This window comes from Ostrinia furnacalis, unplaced genomic scaffold, assembly GCF_004193835.3.
Source record: "Ostrinia furnacalis isolate ACB-3 unplaced genomic scaffold, ASM419383v2 OfSCF2928, whole genome shotgun sequence".
In the NCBI taxonomy this organism is placed as follows: Eukaryota; Metazoa; Arthropoda; class Insecta; order Lepidoptera; family Crambidae; genus Ostrinia; species Ostrinia furnacalis.
Window position 1 is genome coordinate 45108 of NW_021133167.1, and position 16885 is coordinate 61992.

At 38.2% G+C, this 16885-nt stretch overlaps 4 protein-coding genes across 4 annotated transcripts in view; 3 read left to right on the top strand and 1 right to left on the bottom strand.

The window, feature by feature from the left end:
* The window catches only part of Elp3 (elongator complex protein 3), a 5935-nt gene extending 5002 nt beyond the window's left edge, over positions 1 to 933 (top strand). The window contains exons 6-7 of the mRNA XM_028310151.1: positions 11 to 223; positions 615 to 933. Of these exons, the coding sequence (XP_028165952.1) occupies positions 11 to 223; positions 615 to 806 (405 nt within the window). The 3' untranslated portion in view covers positions 807 to 933. The remainder of the gene's footprint in view (positions 1 to 10; positions 224 to 614) is intronic.
* The window catches only part of LOC114356797 (UPF0605 protein CG18335), a 19057-nt gene extending 16075 nt beyond the window's left edge, over positions 1 to 2982 (top strand). Inside the window, exons 7-8 of the mRNA XM_028310153.1 lie at positions 1916 to 2014; positions 2508 to 2982. Coding sequence (XP_028165954.1) covers positions 1916 to 2014; positions 2508 to 2574 — 166 coding nt within the window. The 3' untranslated portion in view covers positions 2575 to 2982. The remainder of the gene's footprint in view (positions 1 to 1915; positions 2015 to 2507) is intronic.
* Positions 2977 to 13439, bottom strand: Kyat (Kynurenine aminotransferase). Its single transcript, XM_028310152.1, has 10 exons — positions 13332 to 13439; positions 13018 to 13176; positions 11524 to 11677; positions 10391 to 10517; positions 9807 to 9916; positions 9032 to 9275; positions 6797 to 6963; positions 4660 to 4846; positions 3698 to 3861; positions 2977 to 3096 (listed from the first exon to the last, which is right to left on the bottom strand). Exons 1-10 carry the CDS (start codon positions 13367 to 13369, stop codon positions 3034 to 3036), a joined length of 1413 nt encoding a protein of 470 aa, XP_028165953.1. The 5' UTR covers positions 13370 to 13439; the 3' UTR covers positions 2977 to 3033.
* Positions 13440 to 13732: 293 nt separating this feature from the next.
* LOC114356793 (THAP domain-containing protein 3-like) lies at positions 13733 to 14542 on the top strand. The gene is made up of 3 exons (XM_028310150.1): positions 13733 to 13770; positions 13846 to 13944; positions 14092 to 14542. Exons 2-3 carry the CDS (start codon positions 13865 to 13867, stop codon positions 14540 to 14542), a joined length of 531 nt encoding a protein of 176 aa, XP_028165951.1. The 5' UTR covers positions 13733 to 13770; positions 13846 to 13864.
* The last annotated feature ends 2343 nt before the right edge of the window (positions 14543 to 16885 follow it).

Consider the following 16885-nt stretch of genomic DNA (forward strand, 5'->3'; position numbering starts at 1 on the left):
TGCATTTCAGGTGGAATTAATCAGGCGCGACTACACAGCTAACGGTGGTTGGGAGACTTTCCTATCATACGAAGATCCCGACCAAGATATCTTAGTCGGTCTTCTGCGCCTACGCAAATGCGCCAAGGACACATACCGTCCCGAATTGAAGCCCGGACCGGATTCTAACTTTAAACAGTGCAGCGTTGTGAGAGAACTGCACGTTTACGGTTCTGTGGTTCCTGTAAGTATGGTTTTTTAATTATAACACGAATTAAGCTAAATTGCATATACTCGTACATAGCTATATCGCTACATACACTTTGAGATTTGGTAATTTAAGTTATAGATCGTTTTATCCACGAAAACGCGCCCCACCAATTTTTGGTCGAGGGAAGCGCGAGGTGCGGGGAGTTAGATCCGAGCAATCCGAGCGTCATTATTGTAGTGTGCGTGTGCACTCATGGATGACTTAGCGTGTACCATTAAGACTCAAATTAGCGGAAGAATAGTGGGGCGCATCTTCGTGGATGAAACGATCGGGTCTGGCTCAGAATATACACCTCACCAAATGCGCACTTTTCCATACTAATTTCAAGCTGAAGTGTTTGTATAATATCTGTTAATATTTTCAGGTAAACGCCCGAGACCCCACTAAGTTCCAACACCAAGGTTTCGGAATGTTGCTAATGGAGGAAGCCGAGAGAATAGCGCGCGAAGAACACGGCTCAGACAAGATGGCCGTCATATCTGGCGTCGGCACTAGGAATTACTACGCGAAGATTGGATATCACTTGGAGGGACCGTATATGGTCAAGATGTTGTGAATTGATGTGAAGAATTCAAGAAAATGAAATAATTGGGTAGTTTATGTTGTTAACCAGTGATTACAATATTAAAAACGATTTACTTAACATTATGAAGAAATGGATTGATATTCCAATAATGATTTGAGATGAACAAAACGATTGATGTTTAATTAGTGCCATCACAGGTTGCAATCTAAGGATAAACGTTTATTATATTAAAATAAATATGAATAAGTAGACGTTTGGATTTGAAAATTATGCTGTTTGACAATTTCCTTCAACTTTCAATTCATGTATAGTTCCAAAATACTGGACTGTCCTGTCGATGACATTGACAGTGGGGCGCCACCGTCAATACCGGATCGCTGGTTCAGATTTTTGCCATGTTGGAAACCATATAGTTGAACGATGGTAGCGCCCCCCTGTCATTGAGTTTGGTGGGACAGTTCAGCGTGGGTCATCTATAATCGTTACCGTGCAATAAAGAATAAAATTCTTTAAAGAATGGAAGTTTTTTTTGTTATCCCATTTTTTGCAGATCTTAAAACAGAAAAGATGAAGTGTGAAGATTTTATTATCAAGGTAGAAGAGAATAGCAGCAATGTTATGAAGTCTTAGCTAGTAGACTAGTAATATTGTTTCACAAAACAGCCAATATCTTTTTCGATTTATTAGATAGCTTTTTGAGGGCGTCACGAATAATACCTAAATTGTCTACGTACAGTCAGGTATTAGACTCCAATATGCATACCATTGTGTTAGAGACATTGCATCACTGTCTTGTATTACGATCTAGGACCATTCCCCTTCCTCTCAGATCTCTCTCCTTACTTACGTCTGATCCCCTCCCGTTGACTGATGAGATCCAGTGCCGTAACTAGCCTTTTAGGCGCCCGGTGCGAGAAATATAAAAAAATGTAACCTTTTTGAATAAAAAGTAACCTTCTACGGGGGGGGGGGGTTGCAGAGCGTGCATGAATCATTTCTGCGCCCCTCCAGGGTCTGCGCCCTGTGCCTGGGCACCGCTGGCACCGCCCTAGTTACGGCACTGATGAGATCCCCTCCCGTTGACTAATCCCCTCCCCTTTACTGATCCCTTCCCCTTGCTAATCCCGTTCCCCTTCCAGGCCCGATCCGCCGCTGTCGATCAACCCCACCGAGCTGTATCACAAACACGTGGGGATGCTACCGAACTACGCGGGACACGTGCCTGGCGCCATGTTCAGGTAAGATTGTAATGAGCGACCAACTTAGTGAAAAAGTGACGTCATTGCTGTCTTGCCATACTAGGTAGGGCCGCGTTTTGACAGCTCATGAAAACTACCCACATTTTTTTTTTAAGTGAGCACTATGCGTATATTAGGCCATCTACTAGATGTACCGACGATCTGGTGAATGTTGTGCGAGGTGCCTGGATGAGGACGGCGCAGAACCGGTTTTGGAATTTCTTGGGGGAGGCCTTTGTCCAGCAGTGGACGTCATTTGGCCGACACGAACGAACTATGCGTTATTTGTGATTTTGCTATGCATATTTTCATTTTGAGCAGCAATCTTTTTTTTAGGTCAAATGTCTATCAGAGTAGTCACGTTGCAACAGTACCACTAATTAAGGTACTTAATTAAGCTCTCCTCATTTTAATGACATCCTGAGACTGTTAATTTAAATAAGTACTGAAAAGTTTATCATATTAGTGATTAATTAATCATAAATCATTGCAGATTTGGGAAAACATACGGGAACGACACTCGGGATGCTAAGCGGTGGCTTCGCGGTGATTTCGCTTGAAATTGGAAAGCAGCTGTCATTTGTCACATTATTCTTCGATGATCACGAAAATCAAGAGTGGTTACTCCTATTTGTACGAACAAATCGACTACCCACTATTTTGATACGAATTATACACAATGTTTAACAAAATAACTTTTTTATTTTTATACAAGTAGATATAAACGTATAAACAATTCATAGCCTCGGTTTTAGAGACAAATAGCAACCAAAACCATAGATATTTAACCATAGATTCTATGACGGTAATCAGGATTGGGCAATAATATCTTCACTTTTTATTATCGATACTTGAGACTATACAAATGCAATTGTATTCTACATAATATCACAGATGACACTTCTAAATGTTGATTAAAATGCGTTCACCTGATCACCGAATTATATACCGTACCAAGTACGTATTATAATTAATCACAATATACAAATTATATCACAATTTACACGTTATACTTAATTTTACTTCTTCTTGGCGTTCCATTCACGCATAAGCTTGTCTGTCAACGCGAGGTTTTCGTCTTTCTGCAAAAAATAAAAGAAGACTATTATGAGCCTATGTCTTTTGCCTCCGGCCTTAAAATCTGGGGTAGTCTGACTTTAAGCTCTCTCGAATCTAGAAACTAGACTTAATAAGAAGTGTAAAGTTGAAGATTAAGGGTCCAATCCACCGGATCTGATAGTTTCAGATAACTGTATCACATTGCTGATTAGATTACTGGTGACTATCTGCTAGATATCTCTTTGAAACCAAAAGTTGTAGTTTAACTGACGTCCAATAGCCATTGTGTGCTCGCTAGCGAGTGCGTCAAATCTATGAAGATTTTAGTTTTTGAAAGTAGCCGCTAGGGCGCTGCACAATTTGTCATACATTTGATGTTATTTTTTACACACTCGCTAACGAGCACACCTAATGTTAACTCATGGTAAGCACTCTGGCCTCCTAGACAAAGTTACAAACGTGATAGCTGTAAATCCGAAATCGCTATTTGTACGTTGTCAATTCGCTCCGTGAAGCAATTTCAAAATTAAAAGTGCCACGATTGTTACTTTGCCAACACCCTCAGGGATTTTAAGTGGTAAAACAGGTCCCAAATCACTCTTATATCTCTATGCTCCAGCTCACCTTGATGAAGCAGAACCTAGCGTAGTTCTCTCCAAGATGCTTGTGTGCCTCCGAGTAGAAGGCGGTGGGAGGTATCGCGAGCACTCCCGCCTCTTTGGCGAACTTCTTCGTGAACTGGTAGTCTTTGTACTTGTCCTTCTCGGTTGAGAGGTCGATCTTCTTTGCTGTGGATGAAGAGGAATGTTTGAACCATAAATTTGAGGGCTTCATGAAATACTTAATTGGAAATTATAAATAACTTCAAAAAATCGATCGAACCCACGACTGCTCTTCCATCTGCATGAACCCGTCAAAATTTTCTATGGCCAGTGTTTGTTTGATCAAATTCGGTTAATATGTATGAAGAATCACGTTTTGTATAAAAGTCTGTCAATGGATGATGATTTTCGACAATCATAAGAAGTCACATTCCTTGCAAAAATGCCTTTGTTCCATGACCCTACTCTACAGTAGCGCTATTCTGATAAGTGCAAATGTGATAGTCCTACTGCTTCAGCCAGCATTCACCAGTTGGCGCTACTGTCTTCGCCATTAGCAAGTGACAGTGACCTTATTCTAGAGTGGCACCATGTGGGCACTAAAACGATAGCCCTCATTGCCATCTTACCCAGATAATTCAAGTCAGCCACTACGTAGTATCCTTCCTCTTGTAGCAGTCAAGCTAGCTCGTACAAGGAAATTACTCACAAAAAGACCATTTGATTTGACTCAACTCACCTAGGTCAACTCATCTGGTGAAGGTCGCGGGGGGTGCCTGGATGTGGGTGGCGCAGGACCGGTCTTTGTGGAAATCTATTCGGAGGCCTTTGTCCAGCAGTGGACGTCCTATTTCTGAAATGATGATGAACTCACCCAGTTTAGTCCAGTCGGCCACCACGAAGTGAGAACAGGTAGCAATCTAGTCTTGTAGCTAGCTAGCTCGTGCAAGGAAATTACTCCCAAAAAGAACATTTTCAACTTACCAAGTTTAGTCCAGTCGGCCACAACGAAGTAGCCTCCTTCGGGCACGGTGGGGTTGAACCCGTTCTCTCGCAGGGTCTTGACGAGCGCGTCCCTCTTTGGCAATAATTCACGGGCGAGCGAGAACAGGTAGCAGTCGGGAGTGTTGTATCTGGCTAGCTCGTATTCGAAGGAACGGGCTACGGCTTCCTGGAAATAAGAAAGATCTAGTCACCAGTAGTTTTTAGGCAATAAAGATGTAGTGAAAAGCGTGGAAGGGGAAATGGAACTAATGCCGCCTGCATAAAGGACGTCGCACATTTATCAAACCGGAAAGGGATCGTAACCGTATTAACTCGAGACAGTCAGTATTCAGACAGCAAGAAACTATACTTATCCGCACCGTAAGGTAAATAGCTCGCTCTAGGCGATGACAGCCCTCGAAAGGAGATACGGTGTTGATCCCTTTCCGAGTTTATAAGTCTGCTATGAGCTTTATGCCCGTTTTCACCATCAATCCCAAATTTTTAAGTTACCCTTACGGTAACATATGGGTCACTTAAAAATTAGGGAATATTGGTGAAAACAGGCATTAATCTCACAGTTGAGTGATGCACTTTCACAGACGTGACGAACGTATACACGTAGTTTTGGTGCAAGACATGCAGGTGGCGCACAAGAACTTCGAGTCCATACGCTCGGCCCCAAACAAATATGGACCTATTTCCGAGGTGATAAGGTGCACAATTGAGTGACGCATTTGCACAGGTATGATGCACATATACGCCACTTGTAGATGGCGCATGAGTGCGGTGGGCCCGTAGGCGAATATGGACCTACAGCCGCGGACATAAGGCTCGCTTTTGAATGACGTACCTGTATAGTTCTGGTGAACGACTTGTAGATGGCGCATGAGTGATACAGCTCCATTCAAGCAAATATAGACCTAGAGCAGTATGAATAAGGTGCACAATCGAATGACTCACCTGTATAGGCGTGACGCAGGTATGATGGATGGCGATGGATCATGAGTGCGGCGGGCCCGTACACCATTCACAAGCGAAAAAGGATCTTGCGCCACGGATATAAAGCACACAATTGAATGACGCATCTGTATAGGCGTGACGCAGGTATACACAGTTCTGATGCACGACTTGTAGATGGCGCATGAGTGCGGTAGGCCCGTATGCCCAACCACAAGCGAATATAAACCTAGATCCAACATGATAAGGTGCACAGTTGGTTGATAAGTGTGACGCAGGTGTACACGCAGTTTTGATGCACGACTTGTAGATGGCGCATGAGTGCGGCGGGCCCGTACATCAGTCACAAGCGAAAAAGGATCTTGCGCCGCGGATATAAAGCACACAATTGAATGACGCACCTGTATAGGCGTGACGCAGGTATACACGCAGTTTTGGTGAACAACTTGTAGATGGCGCAAGACTACGCCCGGCTAGAAACGAATAGGAATCTTGCGCCGCGGATATAAAGCACACAATGAGGGCTATCGTTTTAGCGCTCACCAGTTGGCGCCACTGTAGAGTAAGGTCCTGTCACTTGCTAGTCGCGAAGACAGTGGCGCCAACTTGTGAGCGCTAAAGTGGTAGGAGGACTATCGCATTTGCACTCATTAAGATGGCGCCACTGTAGAGTAAGGTCCTGTCAATCGCCAGGGGTGCCAACTGTTAAGTATAATAATAATTAACTTTTAAAAAAAATAAAACCGACTTCAAATGCGTGAACACAAAAAAAAACTAAAAATTAAAAATATTGCGTATAAAAAAGTTCATCTCCAATTTTCCACCCTTGGGGATGAAATATTTTCTTCAAATTCGCATGAAACCACCCTTTTGATAATACCTATTCAATAAAAAAATAATCGTTCAAATTGATTTATAATCGGCGGAGATATTGCGTATAAAAAAGTTCATCCCCAATTTTCCACCCTTGGGGGTTGTTTTTTCTATTATTAAATTTAAATGGGACCACCCTTGAGGTATTACCTATACGCCGAAAAAAGATTTGTTCAAATCGGTTCATAATTGGCGGAGTTATCGCGTAACAAACATAGAAAAAAAAAAAACATACGGGTCGAATTGAGAACCTCCTCCTTTTTTGAAGTCGGTTGAAAACGATAGCCCTCATTGAATGACGCACCTGTATAGGCGTGGCGCAAGTATACACGCAGTTTTGATGCACAACTTGTAGATGGCGCATCAGTGCGGCGGGCCCGTACGCCCATCCGATCTTCCATCCAGTCACTGAGAACGTCTTGCCGGCGGAACCCACTGTGATCGTACGCTCCCACATGCCGGGTAGGGTCGCTGGAAATAGTTAAGTAGTTAATAAGGGTATTTTGATTATCGTGCGTAGTCCACTCATTACTATAATAAACAATATTAAAAACATCCTAAGCTATTAACGATTGTTTAACGAAACTACGGTAGTGAAGGTATGACTGATTAATGGTCACCAGATTTCAGAGTTGTACTGTGACAGCTCTGTCAACGCTATACCTCGTCACATCATCGTCGTGTGACGTCACGTTATCCATAATCAGTGAGTAGTGCGAGTGTAAACGTGATATGCATTTGAAAATTATAAATAACTTGAAAAAATCGAACTGCCTAAGGCGGGAATTGAACCCACGACCTTCCCTTGCCGGGCAACTGCTCTTCCAACTGAGCTACTTAGATACTGGATGAATCAGTCTGATGGATAGGTTTGAGATGCGACTCTTAACGCTAAAAATTTAATAACTGTGATTAGTCCAGTCATTTCGTCCGAAAAAAAGGCAAATAAAAGAAAATGAATTTGCGCTTCTAATTTTTTAATATGTTGTAGGGGATACCTAGAAAAGCTTAACTTGAGATTGTCGACCAAGCTTTCCTAGGAGCTTTCGCCGCCATCTTGGAAAACGCTTAAAATTTGTTTTTCGGCAATAACTCGGCTATCCGATGAGATTCGAAAATTTTTGTAGGACACTTTTTGTAGCTTTCTTTGTGCTCTACAATAACGCCCGAACCATTTTTAGCGTATCATGCATCGTTATCGAGATATCGATCGATAAAGTCAAAAATTTTGGACACAATTTTTGTTTTTTTCTTTTTTTTTCTTTGGGTCTTAATAAATATGAAAAATTCCGAAATAATTAAATAATTAATTAAAAAGTAAAAAGTAAAATTTAATTACTTTTAATTACTTTTTAATTACTTTTTTTTAAGTAACGGCAAAGCATTTGTATTAGTTGGTTCTTGTTTTGATCCCTTGTGAGAAACTTCTCCTGGCTAACTTTTGGAGTAGTTGTCTCATCGAATGTGAACTCCGGCGATTGGTTTTTTCTCGAACGTCGTACTCTTTCCGAAGTTTTCGTTCCAGCGAGTGTCATATCAGTCGGATAACCGTCGAATATGATTGCAACCTTTCCTTCGAAGTTATGTTGTACGTATCTGACGTTAATTATTTAATTATTCCGAAATAATTTGTGTCCAAAATTTTTGACTTTATCGATCGATATCTCGATAACGATGCATGATACGCTAAAAATGGTTCGGGCGTTATTGTAGAGCACAAAGAAAGCTACAAAAAGTGTCCTACAAAAATTTTCGAGTCTCATCGGATAGCCGAGTTATTGCCGAAAAACAAATTTTACCCCTTTTTTCAACATGGCGGCGAAAGCTCCTAGGAAAGTTTGGTCGACAATCTCAAGTTAAGCTTTTCTAGGCATCCCCTACAACATATTAAAAAATTAGAAGCGCAAATTCATTTTCTTTTTTGAATGTACGTAATGACTGGACTAGATATGCATTGTCTTATTATTACAACACGAGTCTTTGCGCCGAGTTATGTTAAAGTTAGTCGGTAAATGACCTGAAAAACTTAACTAAAAGTATGTACAGTCGCGGAATGAAAAGGTTCATCACCTTAGTGTCGGTTTTCGCTTGCACTGGGTACTGTAAGAGTCAAACCTGCCAACATAACAGTGCAAGAAACAGTGCTGCTAACATAAATAAATATGACGTTTGCTAACGAATAAGGTTTTGCTTGTTTATTTTTCTATCCCATCAGTGCAATGCAATAATGACTTTGACCAATTGACAATAGTTTTTTTATTTAATAGAAATAATAATGGCAGGTTGAACCAACAAGAAGGTTTTAGTTTATCAATCATTATAATCTTCTTGACAAGATAAATCTTCAAACAACTTTGATCTGAATAATTTTGAACTTTACTGACGAACAGTTAAAGATTATTTTCTCTAACTCGAGATTATTCTGTAACATAGTTTCAAAAGGTAATATTATGTGCTCACGATTCGTTGAAGGAATCAATTTGAAAACTGACGAACCTTTTCATTCCGCGACTGTACATGATAAAAAATAAAAACTCACCTATCCTAACATGCTTCTGGGGCTCATACACCATCCACTCATACACCTCGTCGGACAAGCACAGCACATTGTGTTTCTTGCACAGATTCGCTATCACCTCCAATTCGCTGCGAGTGAACACTTTTCCAAGCGGATTGTGGGGGGTGTTCAATATCAACATTTTGGTTTTCGGACCGAAAAGTGACGTCAGCTCTTTCTCGTCTAGCACCCAGTCTGCTGACGTCATGTTTGGGGAGTTTGTTTTCTGGAAGAAGGAAATAGTTTTTACAATAAGAAAAAAAAAGTGACTTGGAGTACGAGAATTACTATGAGAGAGTATAGAAGTTGTTCAGGTTAAAGGTCATAGCACACTTATCAACCCAGAAAGGCAGGAACCTTTTCCGCGAGGTGAGGCGTTTACGTTACGGTACGGATAAGTATGCGTTGCAGTACGGAGTTTCATACAAATAATACTGACTGCCTCGAGTTGATAAGTTTACGATCCGTTTCCAGATTGATAAGTGTGATTCATCCTTTATGACCCAATGTATACTTAAAGATAAATAAAAATAAATAAAATAAAAATACTTGTATACTTGTAATTAAAGCCACTTCATGAATTCTGATGACAATGCAATATAATGATATCATAGAGCTAATTTGATAGTAGATCCGTAAGGTGGAAAAAGCCATAGGAACTCTATGAAAAAACGATGCACCTCGTTAATGAAGGCTCTTACGTTATAGACCAGGTACAAGTTTTTTTAAATGTTTTTACAGTAGGTATAATACTCACAGGCTTCAAAGCAATAAACTTGCTGACGCCTCCAGCGAATTTAATCATGTAGTCATAGCAGTCGAAGTATGGCTCGATCACTATTACCTCATCACCCTTGTCCACGTGACCTGGAATTTAAAACTTCATATTAATCAGAATTTTAAGGACGACCGTTTTAAAAATGTTCTCTCATTTGTTTAAATAAAAGACGCCCACTGCTGAACAAAGGCGTGATTAATTTCGTTGCGGGCCCAATGACAGTTCATCTTTCCCCCGGGACAAACTTGGCCTTCACTGGTTGATTTTTATTGGCGGTCAAGCTGTAGATCCTGGCTACACAGAAATTGCAGCGATGGTAACGAGTGTTGGGAATAGTCGCGTGGTTGAAAAAAGACTCCCAAGTATTTCGACAACGATCGGTCCTGCGCTGCCCGCATCCAGGTGCTTGCCGCTTCAGAAATCAAATTCAATTTAGGAGGTAAGGCCTTTTCAGATCTTTATTATCCGTCGCCACTTGCCATCACTTCAGGACAACTTAATGTTGAGAAGAAGTGGTGGAATAAATTCAGTATTATGATAACTGTACGGAAATATTTCCAAACCTAATATCGCAGAGAACAGTGCTTCGTAAGCTCCACTACTGACTAGTATTTCATTTAGTGGATCTATCTGTCTGCCAATGAGTGGTGAGTATACCTTTGACAGGTTCTGAACCAGTCTTGGATGGCCCTGAAAAGAAAGATAGATATTATACAAACTATAGTCTGGTCTGCGAGCACATAGAATTTTGTCCAATGACCCCAAGGTACCTATCCTTATCGCTCGCGCGTAATTATAGTATTGCTGTCGCGACTGTGCGACGGGCGCCCGCAGTGAGTGTGCGAGCGCGACAGCAACATAATTACGCGCGAGCGATAAGAATGGGTAGCTTGGGGTCATTGGACAAAATTCTACGTGCTCACAGACCGGGCTTTAGTAGAATATAAGGTATTCTAGGCCATCATAGTCTATCACATCGCGGTTAGTCTCTCTGTTCTTTTAGTCTATCTATAAATTGCTGTGAAGGGATGGTTTTTACGTCCAGCATCTAAATCAGTTAGGTGATCTTCAAAATCTCTTAAGCAAATTACAAGGAAATTGAAAATGGTACAATAAGTTGTTCAAGGATCTTATCTTGCTTGCTCTAGTAGAAATTAGATCTAATGAAGACAAAACAAATACAAAATGCCTTATCTATGTAGAATATTGCTTCATTATTATGCAAATGTGTTTAAGTAGTTCATCACATTTGAAAGCTAATTATCACACTTGAATAATATTCTTGTTACTATCTTGTTAGTCTAGGCGCAGACCACGGATTTTTAATTGGCCGATATTTGGGCCCGATTCTAATTAGTATGAAGAATCGGCCGATACCAAATCGGTGTATTGTGCGCACTTCCATACATGCCCATACTGATTAACTGCCCGACTAAACTATCGGCCGACGAAAAATCGGTGGTCTACGTCTAGGCGTAGACCTTAATTTAAAACAAAGTTATTCCTGCCACGCCTAGATAAGTGGCAAAACGTGACAATTATAATTTCTAAGCCATCGTTCTAAAGTTTTTTGTATGGAGTTAATACTTCATTTTGTGGAGGGATTCCATTTACAGATTGATTAATTTCAATAACCTCCCCTGTGCTGGTTGGAATTGCCCATTTAATGAATATTAATAAGTTTTGGTCCACTTACAAAGCCTCTCGTATACTGGTTGAGCAGGCAATTATCGCCAGTGGCAATTTCTGCCAACGCCTTGGTAACATGCTCCGGTGGAGGGTAGTCAGGGAACCCTTGCCCGAGATTCGCCGCTGGCTTGTACTCAGCTGCCAATTGGATGTATTCAACCCTGCAAATGAATGATAAAATCATATGTTTTATTATAAGGTGTTTATTTACGAGATCGAATCAGAAATGAGAAGATCCGTAAACGAACTAAGGTCATTGACATAGCCCGACGGATTAGCAAGGTGAAGTGGCAGTGGGCAGGGCACATAGTACGCAGAACTGACGGCCGATGGGGCAACAAGATTCTGGAATGGAGGCCGCGTACCGGAAAACGCAGTGTGGGACGTCCATCCACAAGGTGGACCGACGGCCTGATAAAGGTAGCAGGAAGGCGCTGGATGCAGGCCACTACCAACTGTGCGATGTGGAAGTCATTGGGGGAGACCTATGTTCAGCAGTGGACATCCTATGGCTGAAATGATGTTGATGATTATCATAGCTATTAGGTACTATAATTGAAAATGTTACTAGGTGTGCAAAATCACTTGAAACCTTTACAGAATACAAAAAGCTAAAAAACAAAATTAGTGAACATTCTTCATTAATTGAATTAATCAATTTGTTAAGATAGTGTGCCATGTTTTGAGGTAAACAACAGATAAAATAAAACAATAAGATATTTTTTCAGAATATCTGCTTTTTTTAGACTGTGTTTTATCATCCTTGATAAGTTGCAATTGAACATGTTTTCAATGAATCTTTGTAATTTAAAAAATATTATAATTATCAAGACAGCTGTTGGTTCATAAGATGTTATCTCAGTTATAAAAATAATGATTAGAGTTAGAATGTAGTGTGCTACATTACAAAATGGTATCTTAGGGCATAAGGTTATCACCAGGAACTGTTTCTGTTGTAAATAAATTGTAACGGAATGACTGAGTATGCAGTAAATTACTAAACTAAAAATGTGGATAAGTAGGTACTTAACCATTTTAAGTTTTCCAAATTTTAACTACAAAATAACTACAAAATATGTTACAAAAGAAAATGAAGTGGCACTCTAGGGAAAGTTAAATAATGTTACAAAGTGCTAATATTTCATACCTTTTATTATTATTTGTTAATAACTTTATTTAGGCACCCATCTACGTAAATATTTTCAATCTGCTAATCTATTTTTATTCCGAAATTTTTAATAAATAATTAACAGAAAAATTATAAATACAAAATACAAAACAAACAATTTAAAATAAATGCATACTTAGTTCTAAGCATAGTTAGTTAAAATTATAATAATTCATTTCCTTGGTTGTCCTAATAAATAAAATTGCTCTACAAAACAAGGATAATTGGTTATGTAATCTTCATGCACTTCACAGTTCATTTATCATACATCCCATGAGCCGTGGCAATAAACTCCGGCTATAGTTACGCAACGAACATGTAAATAAAACTTACCACACACTTTTTTCGCCGGTTCCAAACCGACTGGGTAGCTTGAACTTGTCTCCCATAGTTGATGCACTTCTGCTCTGACTTATCGCTATTTCCTTTAAGTTTAGATGCCGCAATGCACTATTGCTGCCTTTAACAACCGCGAACAAGGTTTGTCTCCAACTAAACATTATAAAACAGTACAGTAGTATTAAAGTCAATTGCACGAACTTAACCTATATTGACTGAGGAAAATTATCATCGAGCACTGATAAAGACCAAAGCAAAGATGTAAAGCGACGTCACGGCGCTATCAGTTTATTTATATTCAACATTACCTAGTAAAAACTGGTGTTTTATGTAAATAGATTCGCATTTAGATTATTTTGATCACGTCAAAAAAAAATACTGACAGCAAGCAAAACAGCTGGTTGACGTTGACAGAACAGTGCCACGTTCGTAAACTGAGTCGTTTGGCCAAATTAAGTTATGATAAAATAATTTCTTTACAGTAATTAGTTTCAGATAACAATACAAACAAATGGTTCAAGTAAATTATGTGTACCAGTCCACTATTAAGTTCAAACTCCGTAAATAAAGAGACATTAAAATAAAGTATGAAATAAAGGTTGGACCCAGCCCAGAGGCCCAGAGAAGTTTTTGGAGGAAAAAAAAATTATTTGATTGACACTTGTTTGACATTGACAGCCACTCTATAAAAATTGTTTTGTTTTTGTTTCGGAATTAATTTACGAAAACAAAGAAATAAATAGGCAGGTAATTATTTTTAACTCATTACAATAATTTAAACGACTACTAAGAAATAAAATGTTTGTGATTTTATTGTTTTAGATACTGAATTAGTGCAAAAATGACCAACTGCGTACTGCGATATTGCAGTAATAATATTAAAACAAACAACAAATCTTCAGACGGCGTAACTTTTCATAAGTAAGTTAAATCTAGGAATGGTAATGCATAATAACAAAAGATAGAAGTCTTACTATTTTGGCACTAATAAAACTAAAACTAGAGTAGTACATTTTACAGGAAAATGATTTAGTATCACTCTTCTTATATTACATATTTCTTTTATAGACTCCCTCACCCTGGAAACAGTAAACGAGACGAATGGATACAATTCATCCAAAAAAATAGAAGTGAAAAAGATTGGGTACCTAAACATACATCAATTTGTTCCAAACACTTCCGGGAAGAAGATTATTATTTCACCAAAACTGGACGAAAATATCTTAAAAAAAATGCTATGCCATATGAAAACCCTGAAAGCAACCAGTCCTCTGAAAACCCTGAACACAACCAGCGCCCACTACCTCCTACAAAACCTGTATATGTTTCAGACACAGGGCATGGAATCGCCGCGCTGCCCGCTCGGCGCGCGGCGATTTCGTGCTCTGTGGTTTCAGATTTAGAATGTGCAAAGGAGATACCAGGAAACATTAAATTAAAAAAAGAATTATTCAAAGTCACAGCCGATAAAAACGAATTAATTAAAAAAAATATAAAATTAAGACGACTGTATGACTGATGTAGACATCTTAAATCAAGAAACCTGAAATTGCAGGAAATAATAAGGAGTTTGCAATCAAATTACCCTCTAGAACGTTTTGTTGAAATTAATGAAGAAGATATGGATATAGATGAAATTGATTGAAGAGTAAATTAATTAAGAAGTAATGAATGAAAAAGAAATTTTATAGCAAGCTCCAGTTGTGGATTAATAACTAAGTAATAGTTAATACCACAATGATTTAAGATGATCTAAGTAAAAATGATACAAGATATTTATTAGAAAGAAATAACCTGTTGAAAGCCTGTGAATTTGCAAGAAATATAGTTAGAATAGTGTGGGTACTAACTTAACTTCTAATTTTTACCAAGGTACTTTAATATTTGAAGTTGTTATTATATTATTTGTAAACTTTTATTTTCTGTTGTTTGTTATTTTATCTCATAATTATTAAAAACCATAAACAGAAGTTTTTTTTTTATTTTTAGCCTTTCCTATACAAAAAAAAATAGGTGAGAATTAACAAGACAAACCTGTGTGTGACAACAGACAAAAGAGGACCAATACGTGCCAACTCGCATCTTTAGAGGTGCGAGATGACGAATAACTCAAAGCCTGGGTATGTGTTATTCTGGGTTATATTAACAATAATACTGTATAGTTTCATCAAAATCCGTTCAGTAGTTTTTGTGTGGAAGAGTAACAAACATGTTGACATCCAGACATCCGTACAAACTTTCGCATTTATAATATTAGTAGGACAAAGTTAGCAGCACAACACAACTGTGTGTAGTCCCATTTCATTTTCATCACGCTACGTTTTTTCATGCGCTTAAGAGCGTTGTCACATTTTTCATGCAGAAATCGAGAATTTGGCAGATTTCGAAATGATTTTAGTCATATAATTTATTGTTATAGCTTCTTTTCACTTATATCATCGTAATTATCATACGTTTTTACGGAATGTCTATTGACAAAATCTCGTTCAAATTGGATTTTTGCCTACGAAAACAGCGAATTTCGAAAGCCCGATTTCCAGGTAACTCGCGAAGGCACAACTTTGAACTAATATTACAACAAATTTATTTCTAAGTGAGTATTTCTCAAAAAAAATGTACATTTTGAAAAAAAAAAGTGTGCTTTGAAACAGTTCAAAACTTTTATATTTATAAATCATCACACAAAAAAAACACACACACAATTTTGAAGGATGAATATTAATCTTTAAGATAACGAAGAATTATAGCTATAATCCTACTTATTACCAAATATTTAGATATTTTAAAAATAGTCCTTTTTTACCTTTCATACAAAAATCTGTTTGCCACCCTAGCTTTTTCATGTGTTTTTGTTTCATAAAATGCGATACGTAACTAAATTATTGTAAATTTCTTTGTATTATCGTTCTACAGTAATCGCAGTTTCTGTATCAAATTGATTTTCTATGGGGTGTCATAATGAATTGGCAATTTAAAGCAAAAAAACAAAATGAGTCGCTCTCATTTACTATTTCGTTATTTACTCTTTAGGTACGATTTATTTCTACTTTCCCATGGTTTCTGAACAATTCCGTATTTATTTTACACGGACAACAATAGCTGCACTCTGAATGGCTGTTGACCTGACGTCTCCGCCATAACATCTATCGCGAAAATTAGTGAAAACGTGTGTGTTTTGTGGGATTACTTTTTCGTAACAGGCAGTAAAATCAGCGATTTTATATAGAACGGTAAGTCTTCATTTAACCATTTTTTGTAATACGTGTGGTACGAACATTTAGTAAGCTTTTATATTTGCTGTAACAAATTTTATAAATAAAGAATGTTTGACTTCGACTTTAATAATTATGCTCTTACATAATTATAAATAAACTACACTCGCGAGCAAAAGTATGGAATCACTTACATGAAGTTGTTGTCACAACTTCATGTAAGTGATTCCATACTTTTGCTCGCGAGTGTATCTTTCCGCCCGCCGCTTCGCCCGCGTGGAATTTTTTGGTTTTTATATAACTTATTACACTCAGATATAATGTGGCTTTCTATTGTTGAAAGATTTTTTAAAATCAGTTCAGTAGATCCCGAGATTACCCCTTACAATTTAACAAATATACAAACACACAAACTTTACCTCTTTATAATATTAGATTATAGATAGGTAATTTGAAACCCTATTTTGTTTTATTCTTTATTTTATTTTAAATATTTCACGATCCAAACTAATATTTACTGTAAGTAAATGCTAAATAGTAAATATTAGTTTGGATTGTGAAATATCCTACTAATATTATAAAGGCGAAAGTTTGGATGTCTGGATGTCATGATGTCTGGATGTTTGTTACTCTTTCACGCAAAAACTATT

Bases quoted from the DNA above. Each gene is read 5' to 3' on its own strand.
- LOC114356793 (XM_028310150.1), top strand. From the start codon at position 13,865: ATGACCAACTGCGTACTGCGATATTGCAGTAATAATATTAAAACAAAC. The intron at 13,945-14,091 runs GTAAGTTAAATC...TTTCTTTTATAG, and splicing joins GACGGCGTAACTTTTCATAA to ACTCCCTCACCCTGGAAACA.
- Kyat (XM_028310152.1), bottom strand. From the start codon at position 13,369: ATGCGAATCTATTTACATAAAACACCAGTTTTTACTAG. The intron at 9,917-10,390 runs GTTTGGAAATAT...TTTAAATTCCAG, and splicing joins ACTGTTCTCTGCGATATTAG to GTCACGTGGACAAGGGTGAT. The intron at 3,862-4,659 runs GTAAGTTGAAAA...CTTCATCCACAG, and splicing joins GGCCGACTGGACTAAACTTG to CAAAGAAGATCGACCTCTCA.